General features: G+C 48.2%; 1 protein-coding gene across 1 annotated transcript in view; it reads right to left on the bottom strand.

The window, feature by feature from the left end:
• SNX19 (sorting nexin 19) overlaps nucleotides 1-14,235 on the bottom strand; it is a 37,929-nt gene extending 23,694 nt beyond the window's left edge. Inside the window, exons 1-8 of the mRNA XM_081172488.1 lie at nucleotides 11,813-14,235; nucleotides 10,898-11,036; nucleotides 9,814-9,914; nucleotides 8,230-8,349; nucleotides 7,567-7,697; nucleotides 4,197-4,293; nucleotides 2,948-3,143; nucleotides 201-330 (exon numbers count right to left, since the gene is read on the bottom strand). Of these exons, the coding sequence (XP_081028614.1) occupies nucleotides 201-330; nucleotides 2,948-3,143; nucleotides 4,197-4,293; nucleotides 7,567-7,697; nucleotides 8,230-8,349; nucleotides 9,814-9,914; nucleotides 10,898-11,036; nucleotides 11,813-13,450 (2,552 nt within the window). The 5' untranslated portion in view covers nucleotides 13,451-14,235. The remainder of the gene's footprint in view (nucleotides 1-200; nucleotides 331-2,947; nucleotides 3,144-4,196; nucleotides 4,294-7,566; nucleotides 7,698-8,229; nucleotides 8,350-9,813; nucleotides 9,915-10,897; nucleotides 11,037-11,812) is intronic.
• Nucleotides 14,236-17,008: the final 2,773 nt, after the last annotated feature.

Genomic DNA, 17,008 nt, shown 5'->3' with positions numbered 1-17,008 from the left:
AATGCAGAAACACGTAGGCAAGGGGTAGAGAACCTTCTGCACCCCCAGATGTTGTTGGACTCCAAGTCCCCATGTGTTCCAGCCATCAGGGATGATGGCAGCCCCACTCCTGTTCTACAGGCAAAGCCTACAGAGAGCTGAATGGCCTGACCACTCTCAGCACCGAGTTCAAATCCTCCTCCTCCAGTCGCATGACTTACCTCTGGACCAGGCTCCCAAAGAGCAGTTGCAGGACCTTCTGCATGTTCTCCGTGCACAGCCAGCTCCAGTGATCCACCATAACCAGGTGGAGGAGGTCCAAGGCAACATCCGCCAGTATTGTCTCCGACTCTACCAAAGTCAAGGTGACACAAAGGTAAGGTAAGGAAACTGCCTTGCACCAGGTGAGGCCGTTTGTCCACCCATCCAGACTAGGGATGGGGAAACCTGTGGCCCTCCAGGTACTGCAGTGCTACAACTCCCATCATCCCCAACCAATGGTTAAGCTGGTGGGACTTGTTGGGAGCTGGGAGTCCAACAACATCTAGAGGGCCATAGGTTCCCCATCCCTGTGCTAAACCACAGTTTACTGTGACAAGTATCAGCTGCAGCAAGTGTCCAGCTTTAACACTCCCTTCCCCTCACTTCTGTTCAGCTGGGGGAACTTCATAAACTTCCAGTTTGAGTTAAGGCCAGCTTTTGTGTTGTCCAAACCTGACTTAACTATGCCCGAAACAAGTTGACCTAGTTGATATGAACCTAGCTTGTTTTGACAAATCAGAGTTAACGTTCAGTACCTTTCAGGATTGGGACAACGCAGTAAAGCTGAAACTGCAAGTGAAAGCTTCTGAACCACTTTCAGCTATGGCCATAGGGAGACTGCAGCTCACACCAACTTGCTCTCATCAAGCTAAATTATGCTTCAGTGCAGGAGTGGAGAAGCATTTTTTTATCGAGCCCAACCAAGGATATGCATCTTTGTGTTCCCCTTCTCACAGGCGAGGGGTGTGTGTGTGTGTACACCTCTCGGGGGCAACCTTCTGGGGGCGGCCAGCCAGTGTAGAAAATATTGAGCTAGATGGACCAATGGCCAGACTCTAAGTAAGCCACCATCAGGACAGCTCTGTACCAGCTCTCAGGCTATTGTGAGTCACCTGTCAGCAACGGGTGGACCCAGAAGCAAAGGTGAGCGGCGCAACAGATCCAATGCTTATCTACCCATTGCAACCATGCAAATGAAAGAAATTTCCCCTCTCCATCCATCCACTCCAGCAAGCAGCCCCATCACAGCTCAAGGGCACATTCCAGCCAGGAGGAGGATATGGAGCAGGGCCAATGAGGGGCATGACTACAGCTCCCAGCATTTCTTGGAGGGACAGAGGGACCGGCTATCGAGCAGCCTTAAGTCACCGTTCAAACTATGCCATTAATTTGCTATGGCTGCCTATTCCCCATTGCCTCTGTTCCTTTAATTCATGGTGGTCCGCTGCCACCTTGTGGTAGCATCCTGAGTCAGCAGTGGAGACCATCATCCACAGAGCAAACAGCTCTGTTTTAATGACTCTGTTGCTCATCACAGCGTAAGTCGATTTCAGGATGGGAAGGGATTTGGGGAAATGGTTGAATGTTGGAGGAACAGAAGGCCAGGCCTCCCGAGAAGCAGCGTCCAACTGGGATCCATCTCTACGTTTTGGCTTCAATTACCCCGCTTTGACTCTCCTCTCCCCCGCCCACTAGGCCACTCCAAAAGGTCAGCAGAAGAGAACAGGTTCACATTCCGGACATCTCTGGAAAACCACATCCCAGGCATTTCTCCAGAAGAGCCTTCCCCTCCAGAATAGTCTAACCCTGATGACCTGTTTGACAGGGGAACGAACTCCCTTGGAATATTGTGGACTCTCCTTCCTTGTAGGTTTCTAAGCAGAGCTTGGATGGCCATGTGTCTCAGGTGCTTTAGTTGAGATTCTTGCATTGTAGGGGGCCTGGACTAGATAACTCTCAGGGTCCCTTCAAACTCTACAATTTTACGATTCTTACATGCTCCCCAGTTAACTCAGGAGAGCAGGGCCTTTAATGTGGCTGCCCCTGTTCTGCGGAACAGCATCCCTGTTGAGATATACAACAGGTCCCTGCTCTCCGTTGCTTCTGCAAACAACTGAGGACATTTTTGTTCCGACAGGATTTCCCAGCCAGATGAATGGGCCTCTGCCATGGGTGTCCGCTTCACATGGTTTTTAAATGTATCTGTTGTCATTTTCTGTGTTGTTTTTAACAGAGTTAAAGCTGGTTATTTTGTAATTTGTACCATGCCTGGAAAGCAATTCAGTAATAATAGTGTTCTAAGTTGAGGGGAGGGGACAATCCCCTAAACCCTAGAAATTAATAAATGGTAGGATTTTGATTACTTGGAGTATTGAAGGGAAGATTACAGGCCAGTGGAAAAAGACAGGCTAAGTTTCCTTTCCAAGCCTGGGCCTCACCTGGAATAGAGGCATTAAAATGACGAAAGGTGTTGATGACCCATCTGAGAGGAATTCTTGGGCCTGGGCAGACAGAAGGTTACCAAGGTAACTGGATGTGAAGTAACAGGAAAAGAGATTCTTTAGCAAGTTGTGCTGGGAAGAAGAGGGGAGCGGCAAAAAGACTGAGATCCATCTTGGGCAGGCTGGCTGAAGGCAGGGTGTTTGTGATGCCTTGGACTCCCAGTCCAGCTGCACTGCCGTGGGGAATAAGCCCTGCTTTAGACGACCGTGCTGCAAGATTTGAACACCCTCCATGCAGACTGAAGGTGTAAATAGGTGAATAAATCATATTTCTTAAAGCTACAAGTCTTCACCGCAAAGCAGCACAGACCTTGGCGGAGGGTCAAGATACCTAGAATGCCATGCATGGCTTAGCGGGGATTGGGGTGGCTGGTTAACAATAGTAAGAGGCGAAACAGGAACAGCGCACAGGTTAGAATTTTTACCAGGATTGCTGCTGCCCTCTGCTGGCTGCTGTGGCGCCTTCATGGGCTTCCCAATGTCCAAACTGGATGCACGTCTAAAGGCATTAGGATCTCGGTCTCCCTCACCCTCTGGGCTCTCGTCAAACACGGCCTCCATCAGCTTCTCCTGCTTCTGGATGAAGGACTCCATCCTTGCCAGAGACAGGAACTCTGAGACCTGAGAGAAGAAGGAGAAGGTCACTGCCACCGTCGCTGCCTCTCTGCCTACCTCTCAGGGTTGTTGTGAGGATAAACACAGGAAGGAGTGAACCACATGCCCCACTTGGAGCTCCTTAGGGGGAAGGCAGGAGAGAAATGTAGCAAATCATAACAATGGGGCTCCTCTGAGAATCAGGGCAGGATAGAAATCGAAAATGAAATTGCTGGAATGTGGATAGCAACAGGGGGAAATATTTCACACAGAACTATGAAGACGAAAGTTTGAACAGACCAGTGGTTGTAAACATAAATGAAAATTAGGTGAAGGATTAACATCGGAATGGTTTATTGACTAATTAAGAAATGCAATGTGATATTAGATGGTTAGCACTCCGCAAAATTCAGAGCATGGGAAGTCACCCAAAGATATATAATTTGGCAACATATTTGGTTTTTTTATTGTAATTTGGAATGTTTTAATGTGGTTCTTATTGGACTATTAAAATGGAAAACTCAATAAATATTATTACCAAACATTGAAATTAAATAAATAAAAATACAGTGGTACCTCGGGTTACATACGCTTCAGGTTACATATGCTTCATGTTACAGTCTCTGCTAATCCAGAAATAGTGCTTCAGGTTAAGAACTTTGCTTCGGGATGAGAACAGAAATCGTGCTCCGGCAGCATGGCAGCAGCAGGAGGCCCCATTAGCTAAAGTGGTGCTTCAGGTTAAGAACAGTTTCAGGTTAAGTACCGACCTCCGGAATGAATTAAGTACTTAACCCGAGGTACCACTGTAAATTAAATGAAGAACAATGGGCACAACTCAGTCCTGGACTGCCTGCTGAAGCAACTTAGTGGGGTGGCTCCTGCAGGGAGCCCGGATTCATGGATAGCTCAGTTGGTTACAGCATGGTGCTGATAACGCCAAGGTTGCAGGTTCGATCTGCGTAAGGGACAACTGCGTATTCCTGCATTGCAAGGGGTTGGATTGGACGATCGCCAGGGTCCCTTCTAAACTCTACCCTTCTATGATTCAGATTTTCTCGGGCATGTGTGCACACTTACGGCGGTGCCTTCCTTGAAAGAATATGCAATCTTCTCCTGCGCTCCAGGCACGTTCAGGACCGGAGCAATTTTGCTGGATGCAAATCTCAGCCTAGGCCTGCGAAAGAGAAAACCCCAGAATTGTTATTTACCTGTTATAACCTGTTTTCCCCCCAAAGAGCTCAAGGCTCGCTCACACAGGCAGGTTCCTTGGCTTAACTATTGGTAGCTGAATGAGTGAACTCCACTGTGCCCAAAGTTATTTTACATAACGTCATAAAGGCAAGAGGCGCAAAAATACAAGATAATAATAATAAAGCTTTAAAAAAGAATGACTAGCATAAAATATATTCCAATGCACCTAGTCCCCTTTTTAAGTCATTTAACCCAGTGACCAACAACATTCACTTTCACACAAATATTTCCACATGCCCTGAGTGAAGGAATGCTTTACCTGTCCTGAATCTCCTAGCAATTAATTTCATTGGGCAATCCCAAGTTCTAGTACGGCATGGATAGTTTAGCTGGTTAGAGTGTGGTGCTGATAATGCCAAGGTTGCGGGTTCGATCCCCTTATGGGACAGCTGTGTATTCCAGCATTGCAGGGGGTTGGACTAAATGATCCTTAGGGTCCCTTCCAACTTGACAGTTCTGTGATTTGATTATGTCTCCTAGTTTATAGGTCCAAAAACAAAGACTGATTTGGTTTTCTTAAAAAAATCTGTGTACAGCGCCTAAGGATTTTTATGCGTTTTATAAGGACACAACCACAAGATTGGCAAATTGAGCAGTCATATGTGTGCACTTACATTGATGTGCTCTAGAGAAAAGGTACATACACCTCATTACTATTGAGCTGAACCTTCAAGAATCATAGAAAAACCCTGCTAATGAAATGTTAGCGAGGCACCTGCAAAAGGCAGCAACAGGAACAAGCCGGGGGTATTGACCAAAGGCCAGAAAAATAGGGTCTATTCCCAATTGTGGCATCATGTAGGGTGGTCACCAAAACAAACAAACAAACAAACATACATACAAGCACCACCAAAACAAACAAGCAATAGGACACTGATTGATATGTACAGAGGAAAACGTAGCTGAAATCTTTACTATAATTTAAATCAGTGGTTTTTCCAGGGCCCTTTGGTTCCATAAACTCATTCCCAGTGCCCCCTACCCTACCTTATAAAAAGTATTATTCAAAATAGTGTTTTGCATGACCCATGACCTGCTTGCTCAATCTGCTGTTCAGGTACTAGCACTCGATGAGCAAATTCCCAACTATGATAGATTTAATTTAGCAGACCCCAAAATAGCCCCAAGGTGACTTACAATAGTTTAAAAGATAGAAAACGGAACTCAGCACACTATCATAACCATTCTTGAAAACTCTCTGTTTTCAGGGTTATCTTTAATCTGGAAAGATTTTGAAACAGGTGCTGCCTTCAAACATAAGGCTTTTGTGTGGACCCAGAAGCAGCCTAGCTAATACTGCAATCTGCAAGGAAGCAGTTTCAGCCCCCTGATTTATTAATTTTGCATTTTCTGCACCTGTTTCCATCTGCGAAATATGCTTTCTGGTATGGGGGTGTCCAGAGCTTCATTCAAAATACAGCAGATATACAGGTGGGAGCTCCTTCCCAAGGACACTGAATTATACACACCGCACAGCTTTTGTAAGGGCAATTTAAAAACAGGATTCCCAAACACCCAGACACACATCTGATAACTGCAAAATCTGCTGTCAAGTCTACGGCTGTGGGGAAACTTGATTTATTTGGAAGGGGTCTACTGGCTTCCTAGACAAAGCAAGAAGTCTGATGATTGCTAAGGAATGTTCTTTCCTGCCAAGATTTCTCTAGTTTTGGAAGAATGCAATTCTCCCCATTGGATTGCTTTCCTGATGCGAAATCTCTTTCCAGGAATAAAAAAATGCTACAGATACCAGCACAGGGATGACAACACTCCTAATTCCAGCAAAGGCTCAGCGACGGCCTCAATCGACCTGCACGTGTTCAGTAATGACAAACACTGACTGCCAACTAACCAGCTACTCCTCCAGATAAAGGAGCCGAGTGTCCGCTGGCTTTCACGACTTGTCGCCTCCAAACAACATGTGGCGCTCAGTGGAAAACTCAGGATAGGATCCTTTTGTGCGGCCAAAAATATAACCTTGTACAGCTTGGTTTCTGCACTCAATGAGTGCCAGTTTAATCATTCAGCCAAGTCAAGTGCTAAAGACATTCCTGAATGCAGGGTGGTCCAATGCGTGGCCCAAGGGCCCTCAGTGTCTTTCTGGTGGCCTTGGGCAACATTTGATGCCCCCCAAGCCCTCCCACTGTCTTCCTAAAGCTGGTTTAAAGTGGTGCTTGGCTTTGGGGAGGAAGCATGAGGCCTCTAACAGTGTCCCAGAGTCCCCCAGCCTTCTTCCCAAAGCCTAGTGAGCACTTTCCCAGCTTTGGGACGGAGGGAGGGCTGTGGGGGTGGACATACTCTTTTCAGCACCTTGTGGAACTAAGCCGCAAGTCCAGGTTCAGACAGCATGCTAAGCCAAGCTACGGTTTCCCTCGGGATGGCAAAGCAGCACAATGGCTGCAGAGGAGCAAATTGGCTGCAATCCCCTCCCAAGGGAGTCCACCCTAAATGATGATGATGATGATGATGATGATTTATTTATACCCCGCCCATCTGGCTGAGTTTCCCCAGCCACTCTGGGCAGCTCCCAATCAAGTGTTAAAAACATTAAATATTAAAAACTTCCCTAAACAGGACTGTCTTCAGATGTCTTTTAAAGATGAGATAGCTACTTATTTATTTCACATCTGAAGGGAGGGCATTCCACAGGGTGGGCGCCACTACCGAGAAGGCCCTCTGTCTGGTTCCCTGTAACCTCACTTCTCACAATGAGGGAACTGCCAGAAGGCCATCGGCACTGGATCTCTGTGTCCGGGCTGAACAATGGGGGTGGAGACGCTCCTTCAGGTATACAGGACCAAGGCCATTTAGGGCTTTAAAGGTCAGCATCAACACTTTGAATTGTGCTTGGAAACGCCCTGGGAGCCAATGCAGATCTCTCAGGACCGGTGTTATATGGTCCACTCCATGGTTTGGCTCAGTATGATGTGTGAACTAAAAATTCTGGGTGCATCATCTCATCTCTGGGGCCTGCTTTCTCCTCGAGTCCCATGCAGGCAATTCCACCCCATACCTCTGTGGTCTGAAGTGTTAAAACTAGCGATGAACTTGAAAATGCTTAGCAGTTTTCTCACACGAACTCTCTTGGTCGTGCTTATCTAGTGACATCTAAAGGAGCGACTAAAGGAGTATCCACTCAGAAAGAAGGTCAATGTTCAAAGCTAAAGGGAGGATTGGCCTCCAGCGGCACCCTTACTTGCTAGCCTTCTTCCCTTCGTTCTGGGGCTTCCCGTCCACCTCTGCTTCACTGAGCTCTTCCGTCGGGCTCTGCGGCTCAGACCGGGGGAAGGCCGTTTTCAAAGTGTCCACAATGGCGTTCATCACAATCTGCAAGAAGGGTGGGGAAAAGAGGAGAGGGACATTCAGCTAAAAAAGGGATTGCAGGAGACCTTTCGACATTGCCAGGGCCAAAGTTCTGCTCTCTCCATTTTCGCACCAAATGGTTTAAATCATGGGTAGGCAAACTAAGGCCCAGGAGCCGGATCCAGCCCAATCGCCTTCTAAATCTGGCCTGCGGACGGTCCAGGAATCAGCATGTTTTTACATCAGTGGAATGTGTCCTTTTATTTAAAATGCGTCTCTGGGTTATTTGTGGGGCCTGCCTGGTGTTTTTACATGAGTAGAACGTGTGTTTTTATTTAAAATGCATCTCTGGGTTATTTGTGGGGCACAGGAATTCGTTCATATTTTTTTCAAAATATAGTCTGGCCCCCCACAAGGTCTGAGGGGCAGTGGACCGGCCCCCTGCTGAAAAAGTTTGCTGATCCCTGGTTTAAATGTATGGAGCTGATCTTGGGTTATTTGAACAGGATTTCTTGCTCTTTTTAATGTTTTGCATTTGTGCTCTGAGCACCCTTACCTTGTCAATCCTGGAGACCACAAATGGCTTTTTGACGAAGGCGATCCTGGCGTCTGTGTTCAGGGCCAGGAATTCTTGCATTTCCTCGCTGTTGGCAATCTCAGGAATAGCGCACAGTTGCTGGAAGAAGAAGAACGCTCTCGTGGTCAGTTTAGAAGCACGCTTGGGCTTTAACCAGGGTTAGCCATAGCCACAACCAGCGCTGGAAACAAGTAGAAGGTCCCTAAACACTGGTCTATTGTAAATGTAATGTAAAATAGCCAATGGTGCCTCAGCCCTGCACTACCTGGTTTACATGTGGGAATATTGCACTAGCTTTCTTGACTGTAATGCTAGTGCACTTTTACCCCGTTTCCTAATGCTCTTTCCATAGAATTGTAGAGACGGAAGGGACCCCCAAAGGTCATCTAGTGCAACCCCCTGCGAATGCAGAAATCACGGCTGAAGAATCCCTGGCAGATGGCCATCCAACCTCTGTTTGAAAACATGCCACTGCAGGACCTGTTGCATCTTGGAATTGTGGCTTTTTCGCCGATACACTGGCACACTGTGCTAAATTTCATTTACACAGGCCACGTCCCTGGCCCCCTCACCCTTTCCACAAATGCCTGCTTGTTTTTCCACCATGATGACCCCATGAAAACAACAGGGGAAAGCTGCATGCTGGTGTACAACCCCAAACTCTGACACTTTGCCGTGGTTTTCCAGGCTAAAGGGGCTGTGAACAGATTTTTTCTGGAATCCGACAACACGGAAATGAGCCATTAGCATGAGCTATGTTCCATTAGGTTTTTGTAAGTGGGTTTTACGCCGTGTGGATATAATATAATGCGGAAAGTTTGGGAAATGTTGGGCAAATTGAATAAACTGCCGTGTGAAAGCAGCCGCAGTCATAGGTCTCTCCTAGCCTTACTACGGTGGCAGGGCTCACTCCACTCACCACCCTTGCTTGAATGATCTGGTTTGCACAACACAGTAAGCCAAACCATAGTTTAGAACAAGCTCCCATGGAGATCATGGCCACTTTGCTCCTCCTTAGTAGTTTTGCTGCTGTGCCAAACTGAGCTGAGCCAAGGTTTAGATCAGATACAGGCTTGTGGCTGAGTACTCTCCTCACTAACTATGAGACGGGGGAAGAGCAAACCTTGGTTCCCCTCTGCGTGGCCCCCAGTAAACCATGGTTTGCCTTACTATGTTGTGGGAACCAAGCAACGGTCTGGAAACCCCACTGTTTAAAACAGGGGTAGGCAACCTAAGGCCCGTGGGCCGGATGTGGCCTAATCGCCTTCTCAATCCGGCCTGCGGACGGTCTGGGAATCAGCGTGTTTTACATGAGTAGAATGTGTGCTTTTATTTAAAATGGGTTATTTGTGGGGCATAGGAATTCATTCATTCCCCCCCCCCCAAAAAAAAATATAGTCCGGCCCACCACATGGTCTGAGGGACATGAAAAAGGTTGCTGACCCCTGGTTTAAAATGACTGAACTGTGACCCTACCCAGTCTCCTTGGCAAGGTTTATTTAAAAAGTAAAATAAACCTGCTAAGAGAAATTACATGGCAGGAGAGGAGAGAAGAGCCTTCACCTTCAAGAATGACTCCAAGAGGCTTTTCCTGGCTTCTACTTTATCTGTGTCCATGTTACCAAAAGGAAGGTCGGGAAAGATCTTCTTTGGACCTTTAATATCTGGAAGGTAGAAAAAAAAATGAAGAAGGGGAAAAAACACCTTATTGCAATGCAACATTAATCCTATTAGCTTATTTGTTGCATTTATTTATTTAAATATTGGTGTGCTGCTTTTCCAAGGAAAAGCAATTTACAACAACAAAAACGCAACTGAAGATTTTAAAGAACGTAACTCAAACACAACAGAGGAACAGCCAGGAAAAAAAACACACGATACCAAAAGAAGTTTTATCAAGCAAAGGCCTTACAGTTCTGATTACTAATAGTAAAGATAAATAAAGAAGCTGGTTATTTTCTTTTGGGGAGGGGGGAAACAGTGAGGAGAGGAATAGAGGTGTGGCAGGCAACTGGTATGTGTGAGTTTTGCGGGCGAGAGTTCAAATTCCATCTTTGGTGGTTAATTAACATTATCCATCACTCTCAGTCCGTGACATGAGATTTTGCAGAAGTGCAGAATTTATTTTCTCCATTTGAACTTACATCCTGCCACATTTCAACACCTTGGGTGGATAACATGATGCTAATTGTACTACTTTATCCCTTGTTAACACGAGACAGCTTATTATTTTTAGGTGCTATACCGCCTTCTGGAAGATACACAGAATCAGGCTCTGGAGAGTCTCCAGGAGAAGAGAATTGCAAAAGATTATTGAGCTAGATGGACTCAGCATAGGACAGTTTCCTAAGTAAAAGGATGGTCAGCAATAACACTTTGTGCATGCCTTTGAGTACCAGATTGGTACAGGAGTGGTGACCAATCCCTGCTGGTCCCAAAGCAGAAATAAGAATGTTTCAGTGACCAGAAAAGGTTGGTGGGTCTTCATTAGGAGCTTGGGAGTCATTTTGGACTCACAGCTGTCCATGGAGGCGCAGGTCAAGGCCGCAACGTTATATGCACTCAACTGAAATTAAACAGGAGACTTGCCTAGGGCCACCCTATGAAAGAGCTCCTGCAGAAAGCAAGACTCAGACTCAGCACTAACTTTTAATGAACTTCCGCAGGTCTGGCTTCTCCTCCAGTCTCGTTTGCAGGTTCAAGAACTCTCGATATCTCCGGTTCACGGTGTGGTAAGCTACCTGCTGGAGGCCGCTGGCATTTTCACTGTCCAAAGTCGTCTCATACTGCGGGGAAAAGAGAAGACCACACGTCACCAAAGGAAACCACACGTAGCCAAAGACTAGACGTAAGAATTTTCATGCCACTGGATACTTTCTACATGAAAACACAGGAGACATGAGGGTCCAGAAGGAAAGCAGGGGTGGTGAGCTGGATCCAGACAACCAGATCTGTATTCCCCAACATCTCCCAATCAGTGTTAGAAACTCAGATATGTAAGCTAGACCCCAAATGGCTCCTTAGAGGAGCAGCGAAGAACACTATAATTATTGCAGCTTGTTTTCACTTACCCCACCCCACTGCCCTGCTCAGAGTTATGAATAGTCTGTGTCACCGTTGAGAAAAAAGAGGTAGGAATAGGCTTACCAATGTCCCTGGATAAAGCAACTTTTCCTCTTTCAGCTCTCTCCAATCTTGGTTCCCCATATGTTCTTGGACTACGGCCTCTACTGTTCCCAGGCGGGATGGACAATGGGAGCTATGAGCCCAACAACATCAGGGAACCCAAGGCCTGCTCTAGAGAATAGACCTTTCAAGACTTACAAAAGCATTAGAAAAATGCTTGCGACCAACATGCAGGTGCATCAGATTCGGTTTACTGGCTCTGTGGGACAGCTCAGTCAGTACACCATGAGACTCTTAATCTCAAGGTTGTGGGTTCCACGCCCCATCTTGGCCCAAAGATTCCTGCATTGCAGGGGGTTGGACTAGATGACCCTCGTGGTTCCCTTCCAACTCTTAGGATTGTATGATACCACGAAGAGAGGAGCAACTGAGTTACCTTCACAGTATACAAGGTGTAGGGGTGGAATCCTGTCCCACTGTGCTCTCGGGTAGTGATGGTGCCAGTTATGCGCAGGTTTTGGATGACGACAGGCCCATCGGGGCTGCTGAGCGGCTCAAAGCTGAAGGTGCCCAAGGGGGCGGTGGGGGACGAAGACAGCAACCCCGGCAGCTGGGCAAGGTCTTGAGGGCTGTGGGCCAGGCTTTCGGAAGCCACCAGCTCCTTGTCCAGGTAGGTCGGCCGCCTGAGGAAGGTCTTCTCCGAGTCCTCCAAAAGAGCCGTCAGTGAAGCCAAGGTCTCCTCCTTCTCCTCGGCAGCCTCGATCTGGATATCGGGGCAGGGGCTCAAGGAGGGGATTCGGGGCCTCATTTCGGAGCTGGACCCGGCAGCATACTCTGAGTACCTGCCCTTGGCGCCCAGGCCATCCTCTTGAAACAAGCTCTCAGGTCCCTCCAGGGCAGCAAGGGACTCCACAAGGAATTCCTCCCGGGGCATGAGCCCTGCAGAGTCCTTTCCTACTTCCGACACTGGAGACTCAACTTCCAGGTCTTCGCAGGGGAAGAAGGACTCCAGGGTATCAGGCTGGAGGCAGGGCACGGAAGAGGTGCTAACTCTCCTACTATCCAAGTCAGCACTCAGCTCTCTGCTGAAAGGCTCCCTCCACTCCAAGCCGTCAAGCGCGTCTCCGATCGACGGCTCGGAATTCCTCGGGGAAACTGCCCTGTTCTCTGGGGCGGCTTCCGACAAAAAGGCCAGTGGCAATGAACTGGGTACCGCAGGCTGGCATGAAGAAAGGGCTGGCGCTGTCTCCGGCTTCTCATTCCCTCCCGCGGCTTTGATCTTGGAGAAAATCCCAATCAGCAGCAGGTTGAGCCAGTCAGGGTCCGCCATCTTGTTGATCATGGGCAGCAGCACGTTGCAAGTCACCAACTCCACCACCACAAAGCGCCCAGTCCTGGTCTCCAGGTGCGGCTCAGGCACCAGAACACGCAGGAGCAAGTCCACGATGCGCCGAGCATAATCCACCTCGCTGGCGGGGCTCTGGACAGCCATGTGGGGGTCTGACAGTTCTGAATACGCTCGCCATAGGTGATCGGCCCTCTGGGCAGGGTCTCCAGAGCTCTGCCCCATCTCCACTTTCTCCCGGGCTTTCTTGTAAGTCTGAAGGTGGCAACCTCCAAGCAGGAGCAGCTTCTGGGTCAGAGCCTGTTTGTCTATCAAGGCCATCCGCCTCTTGAGCTCCACAGCCAGGCCCATCATGGCCTTTTTCACCTCGTCCTCGAAGCCCCGCTCGCTGCTCACCGACCGATACCAGGAGGACACGAAATCCCGAACGATCTTCCCAATCATGCCCTCAATCTCCTTGTCCAGCTGCTGCTCTGCGTCGGGGTTCGGAGGGCTGCTCTCGAGGAGGAGGAACCTCTCCAGGTGGACTCTGCTGGTGGTCCCAATCACCGCCTGGGAGCCCAGCCAGCCACCCAGCACCGCCAGCAGCCCCGAGAGGATACAAAGCAACCAGACATTGACCAGCAAGTGGACGACCAGCAGCCATCCCAGAACGGCCCCCACGGCTAGCAGCTTCTGGCTGCCCGTCATGTCGCCTAAGCCAGCACCCGGATCGCGGATCCTTAGCATTTTCTGTCTCACCCCCAACTTCTTCCTATTTAATAAAATAGCATGGCTCTCTCTTGGCTAGTGAAGGCTTGGATTGAAATAGGCATGCTTATTAGTTTCAACATTAGTGCTCACATATTTACAGCAGCATGGATGCTGCGATTGCCAGAGCAAAGGCTTATTAGTTCAGCCACTTCTTTCCAGTGAATAAAGCATTGCTATCAAAGAAAGCTCACCCAAGCTGGATTTAAAGAAGCATTTCTTTCGATTATTATTGTTGTTATATTCGCTAATAGATTTAAAGCAGCAGGGAGCCTGCAAGTGCCATCCGGCTTCAGGGCAAAGCCTTATTTAAGCTGCCTGGAAAGGCTGACAAGCCAAGCGGAGCACGGGGGAAAGTGGCAAGGCAAAGAAAAAGGTCCAGGAAGCAGCACGCAAGCTGCAAATGCAAAGCGTCCTCTCCCGCGCTCGGTATTTGCGAGGTAGTAAACGGCTCTGGTAGAAAGAAATCCCCGAACTTCTTTCCCCCCTTGAAGCAACCCCGGGGAAGGTGGCGATGGGAGGGCTGCTGGTTTTCGCGAAGACCGACGAGGCTGCTTTCCTGCGCAGCTAGACGTTCAACGCCGCCTCTCCCTCCCCGCTTCGCTTTGCAGCGCGCAGAGCCTGTCCCTGGCGCGCGGCAGGTCAGTCCCGGGGGCTCCCCAAAGCGCGCGCCCAGCTTCTCGCCGCGCCGGCCCGCCCGGGTCAAGGCGGTGCAGGCAGGGCGGCGCAGGAAGGCTCCGAGTCCCGGCCGGGCTTCCGGGCGCTTCCTGGGTCTCGCTGCTAAAGAGGCGTCCGGACAGCGAGGCGGAGCGGCAGAGCCACGGCGGAGGCGGCAGCAGTGCCATCTGGCGACCGACGCCCGACGCTGGGAAGGTCCGCTCCAAACCAGCCACATTTTTCATTCAAATACTGTACGTGTGTGTGTGTGTGTGTGTGTGTGTGTGTGTGTGTGTGTGTGTGTTGTAAAATTGCATATATAATATTATATGCATTTAATTTCATATCGGTAAGATGAGATTCTGTTGAGAAAGAGCATGCAAAAGTAGTCAGACTCATCTCCTTGTTAAGTTAGTGTTTCCAACCAAAGGTGTGTTAAGCATCTTTTTGCAAGACTAAAGAGTGCAGGAGGTGACGGGTTGCCCCAGAGAGTACTAGCTGGAGCCAGCTAAGTTAGGCAAAAGGGGGCAGGTTTTCTGCCCTCCCTTGACTGGAGGTGCATGTAAATATGAGTATAAAAGAGCAATAAACCAGGGATCCTCTTAGCTGGGGCTGAGAAGAGGCAAAGAAGCTTGGCTTGTAAGGTAAGGTAAAAGGTAAAGGACTCCTGGACGGTTAAGTCCAGTCAAAGGCGACTATGGGGTTGTGGCACTCATCTTGCTTTTCAGGCCGAGGGAAGTGGCATTTGTCCACGGACAGCTTCCCGGGTCATGTGGCCAGCATGAATTGTAGAGGGTCATCTAATTCACCCCCTGCAGTGCATGAATCTTTCACCCCCAGGTGGGGCTCTAACCCAAGACCCTGAGATTAAGAATCTCATGCTCTACAGAGTGAGCTATCCCAGCTGGGATATGTGTGTAGGCAGGTGCTCCCTCCCCCATCAAGTAAATAAAAAAAATAATACTTAACTAACTGACCAATTGTGTTGCAGATAACTCGGTTCTTCCTCCCCCTCAACATAATGCCTGCCCCCCCCCCAGAAATCCTGGCCTCACCCATGCATATATCACACCTTTTCCCTTGCAAGACTCAATGCGGCTCACATACAAGATAGAAACTTCTAAAAACATTGAGGTGTGTGTGTGTGGAATCTTTAAAATACATTACAGTGGTACCTCGGGTTACATACGCTTCAGGTTACATACACTTCAGGTTACAGACTCCGCTAACCCAGAAATAGTACCTCGGGTTAAGAACTTTGCTTCAGGATGAGAACAGAAATCGTGCTCCAGTGGTGCAGCGGCAGCATGAGGCCCCATTAGCTAAAGTGGTGCTTCAGGTTACGAACAGTTTCAGGTTAAGAACAGACATCCATAATGAATTAAGTTCTTAACCCGAGGTACCACTGTAACAGTAATCAAAGCAATGCGAGAGGATCGGTGGGTGGGATCTATTAAAACACAGAGATCATTACAAGAAAAGCACCACCTTTTACTGATTTGTTAACAAAGGAACAAAACGTGCAAACATAACAAAAACAAAGAATTAAAAAATTAAACCATATAGCACCACAGCCTGGAAGTATTTTATTGATTTGCTAACATCAACAATAAAGTGCAAATGTAACAAAAGAAAGGAAACAACTAATAAAAAATGTAAAAAAGCGTAGCAGCCTGGAAGGACAAAAGTACAAAGATACAGCACAGATCCAGAGGGATAATATAGTATTAATTCATACAAAGGTTCCCTTTACAAATAATAAAGACTTAAAAAATAAATAAAAGTATTCTCCAATCAATGAGTCCCATCATCAGTACTGTATTGGGAATAAAGATTCTATAGAGTCTTAAATGAGCCAGACATGAAAAGTATCTGGAGGGAGGCCTGGCAGTGAATGGTGGTATGGCCAGATCAGGGCAGCGGGGGGACCTTCCAAGCACCTGGTTTCTTTGGCCAATGCTGGATTTGGTGGTTCTCTGGCTGTTTCACTTCCCTTTGTCCTTGAACACAGCAGCACTGACCTAAAGCAGAGGACAACCCTTGCCTTTATCCCCTTAGAAAACCCAGGCCTTCCCACCATCTTATCTGGTCGTGTCCCAGCTCATTTTGAGTTGCAGAGTTCAGTCCTTATAAACGAGGAAGCGTTGATTTAAAAAGCACCCTTGAGCATGTACAGAGCGCCTTCTCCCGTGAGCAGCCACAGCCTTTGACTTATTGTGCCTTGAGACATGAGGACACAGCTTCCTGCCCAAATGTCGGCTTCTTTGCAAGTTGCAGATCCAGCAAGAGCGAATCTCGCTTGGCTGCGCATGAGAAGTTGCACCTGCCGCAAACTTCCTTAAGGCCCTTTAGTGATGCAGCTGGGGTGAGATTTGAGACTGGGGACTTCCAGACTTATCACTCCTGCTCCAAGCTGCTGCACAGACCGCCACTGCCTCTCCTAGGAGCTTGTTAAGGTGATTATTTTATTTTATTTTATTTTTGGGTGGCCGGGGGTGGGAGCTAGCAACAGCAATTCAGCTGAATGTGTTATACAATCTTGTGCGGAAACTCCCTGGAAAGTCAGTGCCAGAGCACATCAAGTGTGAAAATCCCCCAGCCTCATCCTCCCCAAGGGAGGCTATTCCTAGCCAGGAAGGGAAAAAGCCCTTTCCTTTTGCTGGAAAACTACCTGTGAATTTTAGGAAAGAAGGCTGGAATTGGGGTGGGGTAGAGGGATGGAGTTAAAGAGGGCACTTTTGTTACTCAGGGGCAAGAAGGGGATTTCCAGGGGATTTTTTTTTTAATGGTTTGCACCTATTAAAGCTGCCTCAGGGTTTCCACATCGCTGTATGCAGCGCACTGACAGGCAGTCCCAGGAAGGATTCTAAGCACCAAAAG

This window comes from Podarcis bocagei (assembly GCF_964188305.1).
Source record: "Podarcis bocagei genome assembly, chromosome: 15".
Classification (NCBI taxonomy): Eukaryota; Metazoa; Chordata; class Lepidosauria; order Squamata; family Lacertidae; genus Podarcis; species Podarcis bocagei.
The sequence above is the reverse complement of the archived record's forward strand: the minus strand, read 5'-3'. Positions and strand labels throughout refer to the sequence as shown.